This window comes from Pongo abelii, chromosome 22 (assembly GCF_028885655.2).
Source record: "Pongo abelii isolate AG06213 chromosome 22, NHGRI_mPonAbe1-v2.0_pri, whole genome shotgun sequence".
Taxonomy (NCBI): Eukaryota; Metazoa; Chordata; class Mammalia; order Primates; family Hominidae; genus Pongo; species Pongo abelii.
This window is the reverse complement of record NC_072007.2, coordinates 47,469,780-47,484,613: the sequence shown is the minus strand read 5'-3', so window position 1 is coordinate 47,484,613 and position 14,834 is coordinate 47,469,780. Positions and strand designations below refer to the sequence as shown.

Below are 14,834 nucleotides of genomic sequence, written 5' to 3'. Positions count from 1 at the left end.
CCCAGCCCACAGTGTTTATACGTCAGTGGCTCTGGTTCCCATGTGAGATGATGTAGACCTAAAAAAGTCCAGGAAGGCTGGGCACGGTGGTTCATACCTGTAATCCCAGCACTTTGGGAGGCTGAGGGGGGGGATCACGAAGTCAAGAGATCGAGACCATCCTGGCCAATATGGTGAAACTCTGTCTCTACTAAAAATGCAAAAATTAGCTGGGCGTGCTGGGACATGCCTGTAATCCCAGCTACTTGGGAGGCTGAGGCAGGAGAATTGCTTGAACCCAGGAGGCGGAGGTTGCAGTGAGGCAAGATCGTGCCACTGCACTCCAGCCTGGGTGACAGAGTGAGACTCATCTCAAAAAAAAAAAAAAAAAAAAAAAGAAGTCCAGGGAAAGGGGTGGACAACTGCTAACTAGCCAGAAAACTTGGGTGCCTCCAATTACAGATTGTTTTGAGCCCATTTTAAGGAATGATTTTGCAAGTTAATGTCCCACTGGACACTCATTATTTACCTTAAAGTCTGGATCAGTTATGTATATCTGGATCTTAGAATATCCATGGCACTTCTGATAGCAACAAATGGCGTCTGGCACTGGAGGGAACTTGCATTCTTCAACAAATTTCTCTAACAGCATCTAAAAGAAATAAACAAAAATGATACCATTACAATGCAATACTAATCTGTCAACAAAAATGCTTGTGATTTCAATAACCTCTTGCCATCAAAATATTTTCAGCATAAGAATGACTAAATTTTTTCACCAACAACAAACTACATACAACTTTTAAAGTTTTTCCTATTAAAAGGAAGGCTGATAAGAGACATGAGAGATTTAAAAAGAGGACTGAACAAAATTTTTTTTCAGAATTTCGAAAGAATCAAAATTTTGTCCTGTTACAATGTACATCAAATCGCATTTTATAATTTATAGCTCTCAGAAATCTCCCATAAGCATTAAGAGGAAGTCAAACAAGGCAGAATAACCCTTTGGGTAATCCTGAGGACTTTACCAGGCTCCTCTTGCCCAACATCACCTCATCCAGGATCCTAACACTCCCATTATCTTCCTCCTTGCAGCTCTGCCACTGTTGTTTGTGGACTGCCTGGAGAATTATTCCACTGCTAATGAAGCCCCCAAGAGACTCATGCCATGCTTCCAGTGCTGGCTTTTTGTTATCAATAGCTCCTATGCCTCTATCCCAATCTTGTATGAAGAGAGGAAAATCCAAGAATCCCTACGTTTTATTTTTTATAATAGCTTTATTGAGACATAATTAACACACTATATAACTCAAATAAAGTGCACAGTTCAGTGTTTTTAGCATATTCACAGGATGTACCAACATCACCACAATCTAAATTTAGAACATTTTCAAAAAGAAACTCCATACGCATTAGCAGTCCCTCCTCATTTTCCCCTAACCCCCCAGGCCCAGCAATCACTAGTCTACTTTCTGTCACTATATACTGATTTGCCTATTCTGGAGATTTCATACGAATGGACTCACACAAGCCCTTTGTGTTTGGCTTCTTTTACTTAGCATAATGTTTCCAAGGTTCATCCATGCTGCAGCATGTTATCAATACTCCTTTTTTTTTTTTGAGACAGCCTCTCACTCTGTTACTCAGGCTGGAGTGCAGTGGCACGATCTCAGCTCACTGCAACCTCTGCCTCCTGGGCTCAACTGATCCTTCCGCCTCAGCCTCCTGAGTAGCTGGGACTACAGGCGTGTGCCACTATGTTTGGCTAATTTTTGTATTGATGGGTTTCGCCATGTTGCCCAGGCTGGTCTTGAACTCCTGAGCTCAAGCAATCCTCCTGCCTTGGCCTCCCAAAGTGGTAGGATTACAGGCGTAAGCCACCATGACTGGCCATTTGTTTTTGAGGCAGACTCTCACTGTTGCCCAGGCAGCACTGCAGTGGCACAATCAAGGCTCACTGCAGCCTCAACCTCCCAGGTTCCAATACTTATGTACCCATTTATCAGTTGACAAATACTTGGGCTATTTCCCATTTTGGGCTATTATGACTAATGCTGCTATGAACATTCATGTACAGGTTTTTGTGAGAACATGTTTTCCTTTCTCTGTACACACCTAGGAGTGAAACTGCTGGATCATATAGTATGCTATAATTTGAATGTTTGACCCTCCAAACCACATGTTGAAATCTGATCCCCGGTGTTGGAGGTGAGGCACAGTGGGAGGTGTTTGAGTCATGGCGACTTAAACATAGATTAATTCCCTCCCTGGGGAACTCATGAACAGATTAATTCCCTCCCTGGGGTGAGTGAGTTCTCACTCCATTAGTTCCCTAAAGAGTTGGTTGTTAAAAAGAGCCTGGCACTTCCCTGTCTCCCACCATATGATCTCTACAGACAGGCTCTCCTATGCCTTCTGACACGAGTAGGAGCTATTGAAGGCCCTCACCAGCAGATGGTGACACCATGCTTTTTATACAGCCTGCAAAACCATAAGCCAACTTTTCTTCATAAATCACCAGTCTCAGGTACTCCTTTATAGCAACACAAATGGACTGAGACATGGTAACTCTGTGTTTAACTGTCTGAGGAACTGCCAGACTATTTTCCAAAGCAGCTGCGTCATTATACATTACCACCAGCAGTGTCTGAATCTTCCCATTTTTCTACACCCTTGCCAATATTTATTGTCTACCCACATCCTAGTGAGTGTGAAGTGGTATCTCACTGTGGTTTTGATTTGTGTTTCTCTGATAGCTAATGATGCTGAATGTCTTTTCATGTGCTAATTTTGGCCATTTGTATATCTTCTTTGCAGAAATGTCTGTTCAGATCCTTTGACTACTTCTTAAATTAGATTATTTGTCTTTTTATTATTGAGTTGTAAAAGTCGACTTGTGTGATTTTAAAAGCTTCAGCCAAAATCAAGTTCTGAGTACATGTGAGAGTTCACTACAAGTAAAAGCCTATCTCAGTCATTTCACACATAAGTCTTTCTAGAACAAGCAAAGCATCTTTATGCTTCTGGATATGAGACTAAATTCATATTTTTCTGAATCTTCAAGTACCATCTCAGTAACTGTGGTAACTTTATGATGAAACAACAATACTATACCTTCCTCTAAGTGCAACCAAGTCCAGCATAGTGCATGATCACGCATACCCAGAAGTCAGAATGTCTGGACTCAACTTCCAGGACCACGATTTGCTTGCTGTTTCACCTTGAGTGCATCATTTCCCCTCTCTAAACTTAACCTTCCTCATCTGTGAAATGGGAATGATCACAGTGCCCCCTCTGCACAGGGCTGCCATAAGGATTAAGCATAATGATAAATGAAAGTACACGACTGGCACATAGAAAACATTCAATAAATGTCAGAGATTCTCATTAGACAGTAGAGGGGAAATGCATGTAAGGGAGGTGGGGATGGAATGCTCCTACCTCACCGCCTCCTGATACCTGAGTCAGTCAATGCAGATAAGCACTCACAGTAAGAAACACTGCAAAAATCAATGGTTACCTTTATTTTTTGTGGCTGAGACTCTTCAATAATCACATTACTTGTGGGCCAAGTTAACACTCCAGGAAGACGATAAATCAAGGTTCTTGCTTTCTCAAAGTGATTAAGAGCTTCTAGAAATCTAAAGTCATAATTATGAAAAAGGCATTAAAGATATAAAATGGTATTTTCATTCCCCTCAAAAGTCACCAGAGATCTCAAGCTTACTGGGACAAATGCATTTGATGAATCACTGAACAGCAATATTCAATGTAACCTAAATTTTCTTTAAAATAACAAAGTCACTATTGCTGTTTGCTATAAAAGTAATATACATTAAACACAACTCGTCTTGGACACTGGCTTTATTGTGGCAGGTGTACACTAGTTTTTTTTTTGTTTTTTTTGTTTATATATTTTTTTTATTATACTTTAAGTTCTAGGGTACATGTGCACAATGTGCAGGTTTGTTACATAGGTACACATGTGCCATGTTGGTGTGCTGCACCCATTAACTCGTCATTTACATTAGGTATATCTCCTAATGCTATCCCTCCCCCCTCCCCCCACCCCACAACAGTCCCCGCGGTGTGATGTTCCCCTTCCTGTGTCCAAGTGTTCTCACTGTTCAATTCCCACCTATGAGTGAGAACATGCGGTGTTTGGCTTTTTGTCCTTGTGATAGTTTGCTGAGAATGATGGTTTCCAGCTTCATCCATGTCCCTACAAAGGACATGAACTCATCATTTTTTATGCCTGCATAGTATTCCACGGTGTATATGTGCCACATTTTCTTAATCCAGTCTATCATTGTTGGATATTTGGCTTGGTTCCAAGTCTTTGCTATTGTGAATAGTACCGCAATAAACATATGTGTGCATGTGTCTTTATAGCAGCATGATTTATAATCCTTTGGGTATATACCCAGTAATGGGATGGCTGGGTCAAATGGTATTTCTAGTTCTAGATCCCTGAGGAATCACCACACTTTCTTCCACAATGGTTGAACTAGTTTACAGTCCCACCAACAGTGTAAAAGTGTTCCTATTTCTCCACATCCTCTCCAGCACCTGTTGTTTCCTGACTTTTTAATGATCGCCATTCTAACTGGTGTGAGATGGTATCTCATTGTGGTTTTGATTTGCATTTCTCTGATGGCCAGTGATGACGAGCATTTTTTCATGTGTCTGTTGACTGCATAAATGTCTTCTTTTGAGAAGTGTCTGTTCATATCCTTCACCCACTTGTTGATGGGGTTGTTTATTTCTTGTAAATTTGTTTGAGTTCTTTGTAGATTCTGGATATTAGCTCTTTGTCAGATGAGTAGATTGCAAAAATTTTCTCCCATTCTGTAGGTTGCCTGTTCACTCTGATGGTAGTTTCTTTTGCTGTGCAGAAGCTCTTTAGTTTAATTAGATCCCATTTGTCAATTTTGGCTTTTGTTACCATTGCTTTTGGTGTTTTAGACATGAAGTCCTTGCCCATGCCTATGTCCCGAATGGTATTGCTTAGATTTTCTTCTAGGGTTTTTATGGTTTTAGGTCTAACATTTAAGTCTTTAATCTATCTTGAATTAATTTTTGTATAAGGTGTAAGGAAGGGATCCAGTTTCAGCTTTCTACATATGGCTAGCCAGTTTTCCCAGCACCATTTGTTGAATAGGGAATCCTTTGCACATTTCTTGTTTTTGTCAGGTTTGTCAAAGATCAGATAGTTGTAGATATGTGGTACTATTTCTGAGGGCTCTGTTGTGTTCCATTGGTCTATATCTCTGCTTTGGTACCAGTACCACGCTGTTTTGGTTACTGTAGCCTTGTAGTATAGTTTGAAATCAGGTAGTGTGATGCCTCCGGCTTTATTCTTTTGGCTTAGGATTGACTTAGCAATGGGGGCTCTTTTTTAGTTCCATATGAACTTTACAGTAGTTTTTTCCAATTCTGTGAAGAAAGTCATTGGTAGCTTGATGGGGATGGCACTAAATCTATAAATTATCTTGGGCAATATGGCCATTTTCACGATATTGATTCTTCCTACCCATGAGCATGGAATGTTCTTCCATTTGTTTGTGTCCTCTTTTATTTCATTGAGCAGTGGTTTGTAGTTCTTGAAGAGGTCCTTCACATCCCTTGTTAAGTTGGAGTCTTAGGTATTTTATTCTCTTTGAAGCAATTGTGAATGGGAGTTCACTCATGATTTGGCTCTCTGTCTAATGTTGGTGTATAAGAATGCTTGTGATTTTTGCACATTGATTTTGTATCCTGAGACTTTGCTGAAGTTGCTTATCAGCTTAAGGGGATTTTGGGCTGAGACGATGGGGTTTTCTAGATATAAAATCATGTCATCTGCAAACAGGGACAATTTGACTTCCTCTTTTCCTAATTGAATACCCTTTCTTTCTTTCTCCTGCCTGATTGCCCTGGCCAGAACTTCCAACACTAGTTGAATAGGAGTGGTGAGAGAGGGCATCCCTGTCTTGTGCCAGTTTTCAAAGGGAATGCTTCCAGTTTTTGCCCATTCAGTATGATATTGGCTGTGGGTTTGTCATAAATAGCTTTTATTATTTTGAGATACGTCCCATCAATACCTAATTTATTGAGAGTTTTTAGCATGAAGGGCTGTTGAATTTTGTCAAAGGCCTTCTCTGCATCTATTGAGATAATCATGTGGTTTTTGTCTTTGGTTCTGTTTATATGCTGGATTACGTTTATTGATTTGTGTATGTTGAACCAGCCTTGCATCCCAGGGATGAAGCCCACTTGATCCTGGTGGATAAGCTTTTTGATGTGCTGCTGGATTCAGTTTGCCAGTATTTTATTAAGGATTTTTGCATCGATGTTCATCAGGGATATTGGTCTAAAATTCTCTTTTTTTGTTGTGTCTCTGTGTTATTGTTGTTTTTGAGATGGAGTCTCACTCTGTCGCCCAGGCTGGAGTTCAGTGGTGCAATCTCGGCTCACTGCAACCTCCGCCTCCTGGGTTCAAGTGATTCTTTCTGCCTCAGCCACCTGAGTAGCTGGAACTACAGGCGCACACCACCACACCCAGCTAATTTTTGTATTTTTTTAGTAGAGACGGGGTTTCACCATACTGGCCAGGCTGATGTCAAACTCCTAACCTCGTGATCTGCCTGCCTAGGCCTCCCAAAGTGCTGGGATTACAGGCGTGAGCCACCATGCCCGGACCAATGTACACTAGTTCTTTTAAAGTCGGTACTTACTTTTTAAAGTTTCCAACAATTGAAACAGAAAACTGAATAATCTGTTCAATCTTTGTTTCATTAACTAAACTAATTAAAGTAGATTCTTACAGAGAAATAGCAAACCTCCACTTCAACTAATAATTCATAAATAGGGGAATTTTTTTTATTGGACTCTATTACGACAACGGTAGTAAAAATTTCTCTGCTAAAAAAATTTTTAAGGCATCATGTATTCTGGATGTTTTCTCTCAACCACAGAACAGTGAATTATTTTAACAAAACAAATATTTAAATGGGTATTTAAATTGCTTTAACTATAAATATGAAATGTTTTAGTTCCGATTTGATTCATGATTTGAAGAAATAATGTCAATAGATTCCCACAGTCCATTCAATGGAAGAATATAAAGTACTTAATTATAAAGTTAACCAAGGCTGGCACAGTGGCTCATGCCTGTAATCTCAACATTTTGGGAGGCCAAGGCAGGTGGATCACCTGAGGTCAGAAGTTCGAAACCAGCCTGACCAACATAGTGAAACCTCGTCTCTACTAAAAATACAAGATTAGCTGGGTGTGGTGGCGCATGCCTGTAATCCCAGCTACTTGGGAGGCTGAGGCAGGAGAATTGCCTCCAGGAGGCGGAGGTTGCAGTGAGCCAAGATTGTGCCACTGCACCCCAGCCTGGGCAACAAGAGCAAAACTCTGTCTCAAAAAAAAAAAAAAAAAAAAGAGTTAACCAAGTCTTTATTATTCTCTTCACACTAGAGAAGTTTCCTGCCTTCTCTAATCCTGAAATGACTTCCCAATTTAAAAACTTATTTTTGCCTATAGCTATAGTAAGATTCATGTGCAGAAAAGCTAGACCACCATACGCTAAAAGACAGTCATAAATCATAGGATTTCAAAGCAGAAACTGCACATTACAACACCAAAAAACAGCATATTTGCTATTTAGTCCCACACAATAATATTCAGAAATTAAAATGTAAATGCTTTTCAACATGGCAAAGACTTTCTAGTTTTGCATAATCTCCATGATTCTAAACATTTAAGTAATTTTTCTAGACCTTGTGAATTTGCATGTGACTAATGCATCAAATGGGTATATCCTAAACAATTTATACTAAACTTTTAAACTAGTTTCATTTGCTAATCCTGTAAAGGTGATTGCTAAGTCCTCACTTTCCCTGCATCTACTTGATCCTTAATATAGCTCAGCTAAGACAGACAGTAATTTCATGAAGTAAAAAAAAACTTTCTTTTTTTTTTTTTTTGAGACGGAGTGTCACTCTGTCACCCAGGCTAGAGTGCAGTGGCGCAGTCTTGACTCACTGCAACCTCCGCCTCCTGGGTTCAAGCAATTCTCTTGCCTCAGCATCCCAAGTAGCTGGGAGTACAGGCACACACCACCACACCTGGCTAATTTTTGTATTTTTAGTAGAGACAGGGTTTCAACATATTGGTCAGGCTGATCTCAAACTCCTGACCTCAGGTGATTCACCCACTGGCCTCCCAAAGTGCTGGGATTCCAGGTGTGGGCCACTGTGCCTGGCTGAAAAAAAAAACTTTCTTTAATTTAAAAAAATCTATAAAGGAGGTTCTAGGCACATTCTAAGACTGGGGTGGGGGGATTCCCCAAAATCTCATAAAATTTCCCCTAACAAGTTAAATGAAAATTGAAAGACAGAACTTATAAATAATATTCAATCAGTCAACAATTATTTCTTTACAAAGTAATCTAACATACCTACCTCCATATTAGGTACAAGTGGCAGAAACAGATTTTCTTTTTTTAAAGCTCAAGACATAAACCTGTCCCCTCAGGGACATACTGACATTCAGGGAGACAAGACTAAGAGACATGAGGCATTTAGAGAACAGCTTCAATATTAAACTGCGAGTAAGGATTACAACGACAATAGAGTTCAGAGGAGAGATTTTTATTCCTAACTTATGATGTCTTTGAACACAAATATACCTCTTATTTAAAACCATCTTCATACAGATTTTTAAAAAATAATTAAACCAAAAAAATTAAACAATCAGATTTTAAAAACATTAGTTTATATCAATTCACTCACTATCTATAGATGATGATTATACACTAGACTATTAAATCTTTAATGTCAAATTACTCTATTGTTGACTTATTAAATTTAAAATCAGGAAGTACCAAGAACTGCAATGACTGGCCTTGCTTTAACAATTAATATTGATAGTGAAATTTCAGGTCCTCAAAGTAAATCACAATTATGATAGTGTGCTACAGAGGAGATATCAAAATAATTCCAGAAAATGGATCATTATCACATTGGATTTTAAATGAGTTACCAGCCTAGAGCTTAAAGTAGTGTCATTTCTACTAACCTGTTTTTTTTCAAATATACTTTTCCAATTCCACAGTAGGCCAAGCAATCAAGTCCCTCATTGGGGTAGTGTTCAATAATCCTCTTAAACTGGTTTTCGGCTTCAGATAATTCCTTCAATATCAGTGAAAACAATGATCACTTACATACAAAGAGAAATACTGAAATAAATTTTATCTAAAGGTTGATTTTTTAATAATATTAAAATAACAACTGCATATCCCCAAATTCCTGTGGCAAAATTATACCTCTGTGTTTCACTTTCTTAGGAATTATATAAATTTCTGATCATATAGATAGTCAGAGACACAACCAAACCAATCCTGCTGAACACATCAGACAATCAACCTATAAGCATTTACTAGTACGCACTAAGGGCCTGGCGTGTGCTGGCTAATACTAAAAAGAGTCAAATCGCATTTTTGTTTTTGTTTTTTAAAAAAGGCTAATTATGGTGTAAACACACCATAACACAGATCCGATTAAGTGCTAATCTCTTGGAAGGAATGCCATTCCAACGACGTTGTCACAGTCTTTTGTGGCACAAGACGGATGAAAGCTCTGTCTTAAAAACAGCCCTTTAGTAAAAACTTAACAGAGCTTAGAGTACATTCTTTTTTGAATATTCTCAACAGTGAAAAACCACTAAGTTGAATGAATTTTGTTTTTGGAAAATATCCAAAAGATACTTAGTTCTAAGAAATACTGGTAACCCTACTGTGAGTGAAAAAAAGAAATGTCACTACAAAATGGAGCTTTGAGGCCAGTTCCAAAGGAGGCATTCTAAAAAGGTTTGAAGCAAGGGCTGTCCTCTGATGAAATTCTTCTAAACATGTAAGTTCTACTATAACACTTGTTTTTTTTTTTCCAAATCAGTCTCACTATTTTACATTAAATCACAAATGTAATAAATGATTTCTTCAATTCTAATAAGGTAAAATATGATATTTATTATTATTCTGTCAGGAATAAAATGAAAATCATGAAGTTCTGTCTCCAACTGTCCTTGGAAAATAGAATTAGAGAGCATTCATGGGAGATATTATTAATCTGTGACACTGAGATCAAGGAAAATGAATCTTGGGCACTGTCAACTTCTGGGAGAGAACAGAAAGTAAAAGACTACTTAGATCCTCACTAGGTGGCAAGTTAGAGTTAAACCTTCATCTAGACAGGGAAAAATAGAGCCCAAATTATATATTATACTTGAGGTAATTCTAGAGCATTTCAACATTTATAGCAAACTCAAAACCTCAGAAAGCAAAGTTATAATGCCAAACAGTATAGGTAGGTAAACATTCCAGGAGAGCCAGGCAGGAGCATGACTAACGGAAATCCTGGGAGCTCATGTCTATACACTGACTACATGCAGTTATAGGAAGCCTGCAATCCAGAAATAATACAATACCCAAGTACTTTCTACCTAGAAATAAGAGATACTAACACTATCATTGTTACCTTTGTTTTTCTAGGAAAATAGCATAACACGATACCTCCCCAGGTCCATTCCCTCCTGCCATCACTAAAGGCAGCCATTATCTTAAATTTTATATAAACATAATCCATATTTTTTTCACTTTTTTACAAGATGCACAGAATTCATAAACAGTATATAGTACTGTTATGTATGTTTTCCAAATAGTATATAAGTTGGATCACAATGTTTATGTCCTCCAACTTGCCTTTCCCTCAAGATTATGTTTCTGAAATCTATCTATCATGATACATTACATCCTAATTTTTACACAAATGAAAAGTAGATTCCCACTGATTGCCTGGCAAAGCCTTTTTCTAATAGGAAACCAACTAAATATTCTTTAAAAACACAAACTAAATTAAACTGAGATATTTCAGACAAAATTATCAGAAGGTACAGAGAAGAAAATGGGTAAAAATGAGAAAATAATTTTTATAAGATATGTCAATATCATTTTAATTGTTTATTACCACTGTTACAAATCTTACCTCAGGCTGTCCTATTCCAAGGAGAGAAATGGCAAGTCCATAGACAACCAAAACATAGTTAATCATGGCCAGGTTCAATTGCTGTCAATAAAAATGCCTCAGTTAAAAATCTGAACATAATTCTGCCCAATTTGCATCTAGTCACAACAGAAAAAGAAGTGTAATAGAATCTCACTAATCAATCTTACTAATCAATGATTGTCATAAAATCTCACTCATCAATATGATTGGCCAAATCAAAGTAGAAAAGAGATTTTTGTTCCAATAAAGCAGTTATTCTGCTATTTAAAACACAGAATCTCTGTCTGAGTTCCTTGAGGCATGGTTCATAATAGATTAATTTATAATTGAAGTCATATTATTTTGCATATAAGGGGTACTAGTGACAGATTAAGACATTTACTTAGCTATTATAAGCATACCTCAGAGATACTGTGGGTTCGGCTCTGGAGCATCACAACAAAGCAAATATCACAATCAAGTGAGTCTCACAAACTTGTGGGTTTCCCAGTGCATATAAAAGTTATGTTTAAGTGATACTGTAGTTTATTAAGTGTGTAGTAGCATTATGTCTATTAAACAATGTACACACCTTAATTTAAGACTTTATTGCTACAAATGCTAATGATCATCTGAGGGTTTACTGAGTCATAATCTTTTTTTAAACTTTTTTAAAAATTATACTTTAAGTTCTGGGATACATGTGCAGAAGAACATGCAGGTTTGTTACACAGGTGTAACACGTGCCACGGTGGTTTGCTGCACCCATCAACCGTCATCTACATTGGGTATTTCTAGTGAGTCACAATCTTTTTGTTGGTGGATGGTCTTGCCTTGATATTGACGACTGCTAACTGTTCAGGGTGGTAGTTCCTGAAAATTAAGGCGCTGTGGCAATTTCTTAAAATAAGACAATGAAGTCTGTCGTACTGATTGACTCTTACTTTCAGAAAAGGTTTCTCTGTAATGTGTGATGCTGTTTGACAGTATTTTACCCACACTAGAACTTCTTTCAAAATTGGAGTGAATCCTCTCAAATCCTGCCACTGCTTGATCAACTAAGATTCTCATTTCAACAATATTCACAGCATCTTCACAAGGAATAGATTCCATTTCAAGAAATGACTTTTTTTGTTCATGTGTAAAAAGCAACTCCTTATCCCTTCAAGTTTTACCCTGAGGTTGCAGCAATTCAGTCACATCTTCAGGCTCCACTTCTAATACTCTTGCTTGTTCCACCACATCTGCAGTGACTTCCTCCACTAACGTCCTGAACCCCTCAAAGTCATCCATGAGGGCTGGAATTTACTTCTTCCAAACTCCTGTAAATGTTGATATTTTGATCTCTCACATGCATCATGAATGTTCTTTATGGGATCTAGAGTGGTGATCCTTTCCAGAAGGTTTTCAATTTACTTTGTCCAGATCCAACAAAGGAATCACTATGGCAGCTATAGCCTTATAAAATATGTTTCTTAAATATTAAGACTTGAAAGTCAAAATGACTCCTTGATCCATAGGCTACAGAATGGATATTGTGTTACCAGGCATGAAAACAACATTCATCTCCTTGTACATGTACACCAGATCTCCTGGGCAATCAGGTGCATTGTCAATGAGCAGTAGTATTTTGCAAAGAATCTTTTATTCTAGCAGTAGGTCTCAACAGTGGGCTTAAAGTACTTAGTAAACCATGCTGTAAACAGATGTGCTGCCATTCACGCTTTGTTGTTCCATTTCTGGGGCTCCAGGCAGAGTGAATTAGCATAATTCTTAAGGGCCTGAGGATTTTTGGAACATAAATGAGCACTGGCTTCAACTTAAGTCACCAGCTGCATCAGTCCCTAATGAGTAATGAGCCCGTCCTTTCTGAAGCTTTGAAACCAGACATTGACTTCTCTCTAGTTATGAAAGTCCTAGATGGCATCTTCTTCCAACAGAAGGTTGTTTAGTCTCCATTGACAATCTGTTGTTTAGCGTAGCCACCTTCATCAATGATCTTCACTAGATCTCGATAACTTGCTGCAGCTTCTCCATCAGCACTTGCTGCTTCACCTTGCACTTTTATGTTATGGAAGTAACTTCTTTCCTTAAATCTCATGAACCAACTTCTGCTAGTTTCAAACTATTCTTCGGCAGCTTCCTCACCTCTCTCAGCCTTCACAGAATAGAAGAGTTAGAGTCTTGCTCTGGATTAGGCTCTGGCTTAAGAGAATGTTGTGGCTGGTTTGATCTTCTACCCAGATCACTAAGACTCTCCACGTCGGCAAGAAAGCTGTTTCACCTTCTTGTCATTCATGTGTTCACTGAAGTAGCACTTTTAATTTCCTTCAAAAACTTTTTCTTTGCATTCACAATTTGGCTATTTGGCACAAGAGGACTAGCTTTCTGCCTATCTTGGCTTTCGACATACCTTCCTCACGAAACTTAATCATTCTAGTTTTTTATTTAAAGTGAGAGACGTGCAACTCTTCCTTTCACTTGAATACTTAGAGGCCACTGTAGGGTCATTAATTGGCCTAATTTCAATATCGTGTCTCAGGGAACAGGGAGACTTAAAGAAGGGGGTGGCAGAGCACTCAGAACACACACACACAATTTATTAAGTTCCCTTTCTTACACAGGCACAGGTTGTAGTGCCCCAAAATAATTACAATAGTAACATCAAAGATCACTGATCACAGATACAGTGATAATGATAATGAAAAAGTCTGACATATTGTGAGAATTACCAAAATGTGACACATGCTTTCAGAAAAATGGCACCAACAGACTTGCTTGACAAGGGTTGCCACAAATCTTCAATTTGTAAAAAATGCATTGTCTGCAAAGTACAATAAAGCAAAGCATAATGAAACGAGGTGTGCCTGTACTTTCTTCCTGGGTGAAAAGGTGTGACTAAAGTTAGCTGAAATCCTTGATTTAGAGAAAAAGCCAGTTCTAATGACCCTAAACTATAGTCAAGGACAGAATATAAACATGGATCACATATTGAACATACTCATGAAGTCTGAATTGGAGCAGTACCTGCTTCCCATAACCTGAAGTAGATTCAGCCAATCTCAGCAAGGTCTTAGGTATATTTACAATGAGTTAAGGCCTTGGTTCTCTTCTGCATTCATCTGAGGTGTATTAGCATTGATAAACAAGTTATGATATGGCAAATTTACCTTTATTTTTTGAGGATCTAAACCGTTCAGCAACTCCGTAAAGGCCTGTGCAGCGCTGCGGCAACGCTGCTCCAATAAGGCCATATAGCCATCTTGAATTAAGCTTCTCAGCATTTTCATTATATTAGCAAAATCCTGGAAAAAAGGAATTCTATTTCAGTAACCTGAATCTACACATTTTTAATTTAAAACTTAAGATGCCAAGTTCAGAGTAATATTTTATAACTAATGATAAAATGTTTAAATCAATACCCAAACTACCCTTATTCATCATATTCCTTTCTCAGCACCACACTTCTGAAGTGAAAATGAAAAGGTACTGCTTTACCGTCCTAATTGCAACACCTCTTCTGTTGCCTGTGACAAAGGTGACTCATTTTACGCTACATGGTACTAAGCCTCACTTGCTCTCCAGACTAAGCAGACAGTATCTTCGAGTTTTAACAATATATATGAAAAACACCAGGCATCACTTAAATAAGTAAATTGTTTGGGAGTAGAACAATTAGACACTTAAGAACATACAATCAATATTCTGATCACTACCAGATTTTAACAACTGCCATCCTGCTCTGAAACAAACCTTAATTCTAAGCAAGAAATAAATATTGTAATTGTTAACTGTACTCCTGCCTAACATATATTTGAATATAAC

At 38.1% G+C, this 14,834-nt stretch overlaps 1 protein-coding gene and 1 long non-coding RNA gene across 22 annotated transcripts in view; one reads left to right on the top strand and one right to left on the bottom strand.

Annotated features, from left to right (window-relative positions):
- TTC3 (tetratricopeptide repeat domain 3) overlaps positions 1 to 14,834 on the bottom strand; it is a 130,780-nt gene that overhangs the window by 60,264 nt on the left and 55,682 nt on the right. For all 20 annotated transcript variants that reach the window (XM_063720888.1, XM_054542501.2, XM_024239257.3 and 17 more), the window contains 5 exons: positions 14,180 to 14,314; positions 11,010 to 11,090; positions 9,046 to 9,158; positions 3,500 to 3,620; positions 509 to 631 (listed from right to left, as the gene is read on the bottom strand). In XM_063720888.1, coding sequence (XP_063576958.1) covers positions 509 to 631; positions 3,500 to 3,620; positions 9,046 to 9,158; positions 11,010 to 11,090; positions 14,180 to 14,314 — 573 coding nt within the window. The remainder of the gene's footprint in view (positions 1 to 508; positions 632 to 3,499; positions 3,621 to 9,045; positions 9,159 to 11,009; positions 11,091 to 14,179; positions 14,315 to 14,834) is intronic.
- LOC103888893 (uncharacterized) overlaps positions 1 to 14,834 on the top strand; it is a 63,241-nt gene that overhangs the window by 46,056 nt on the left and 2,351 nt on the right. The window lies entirely within an intron of this gene.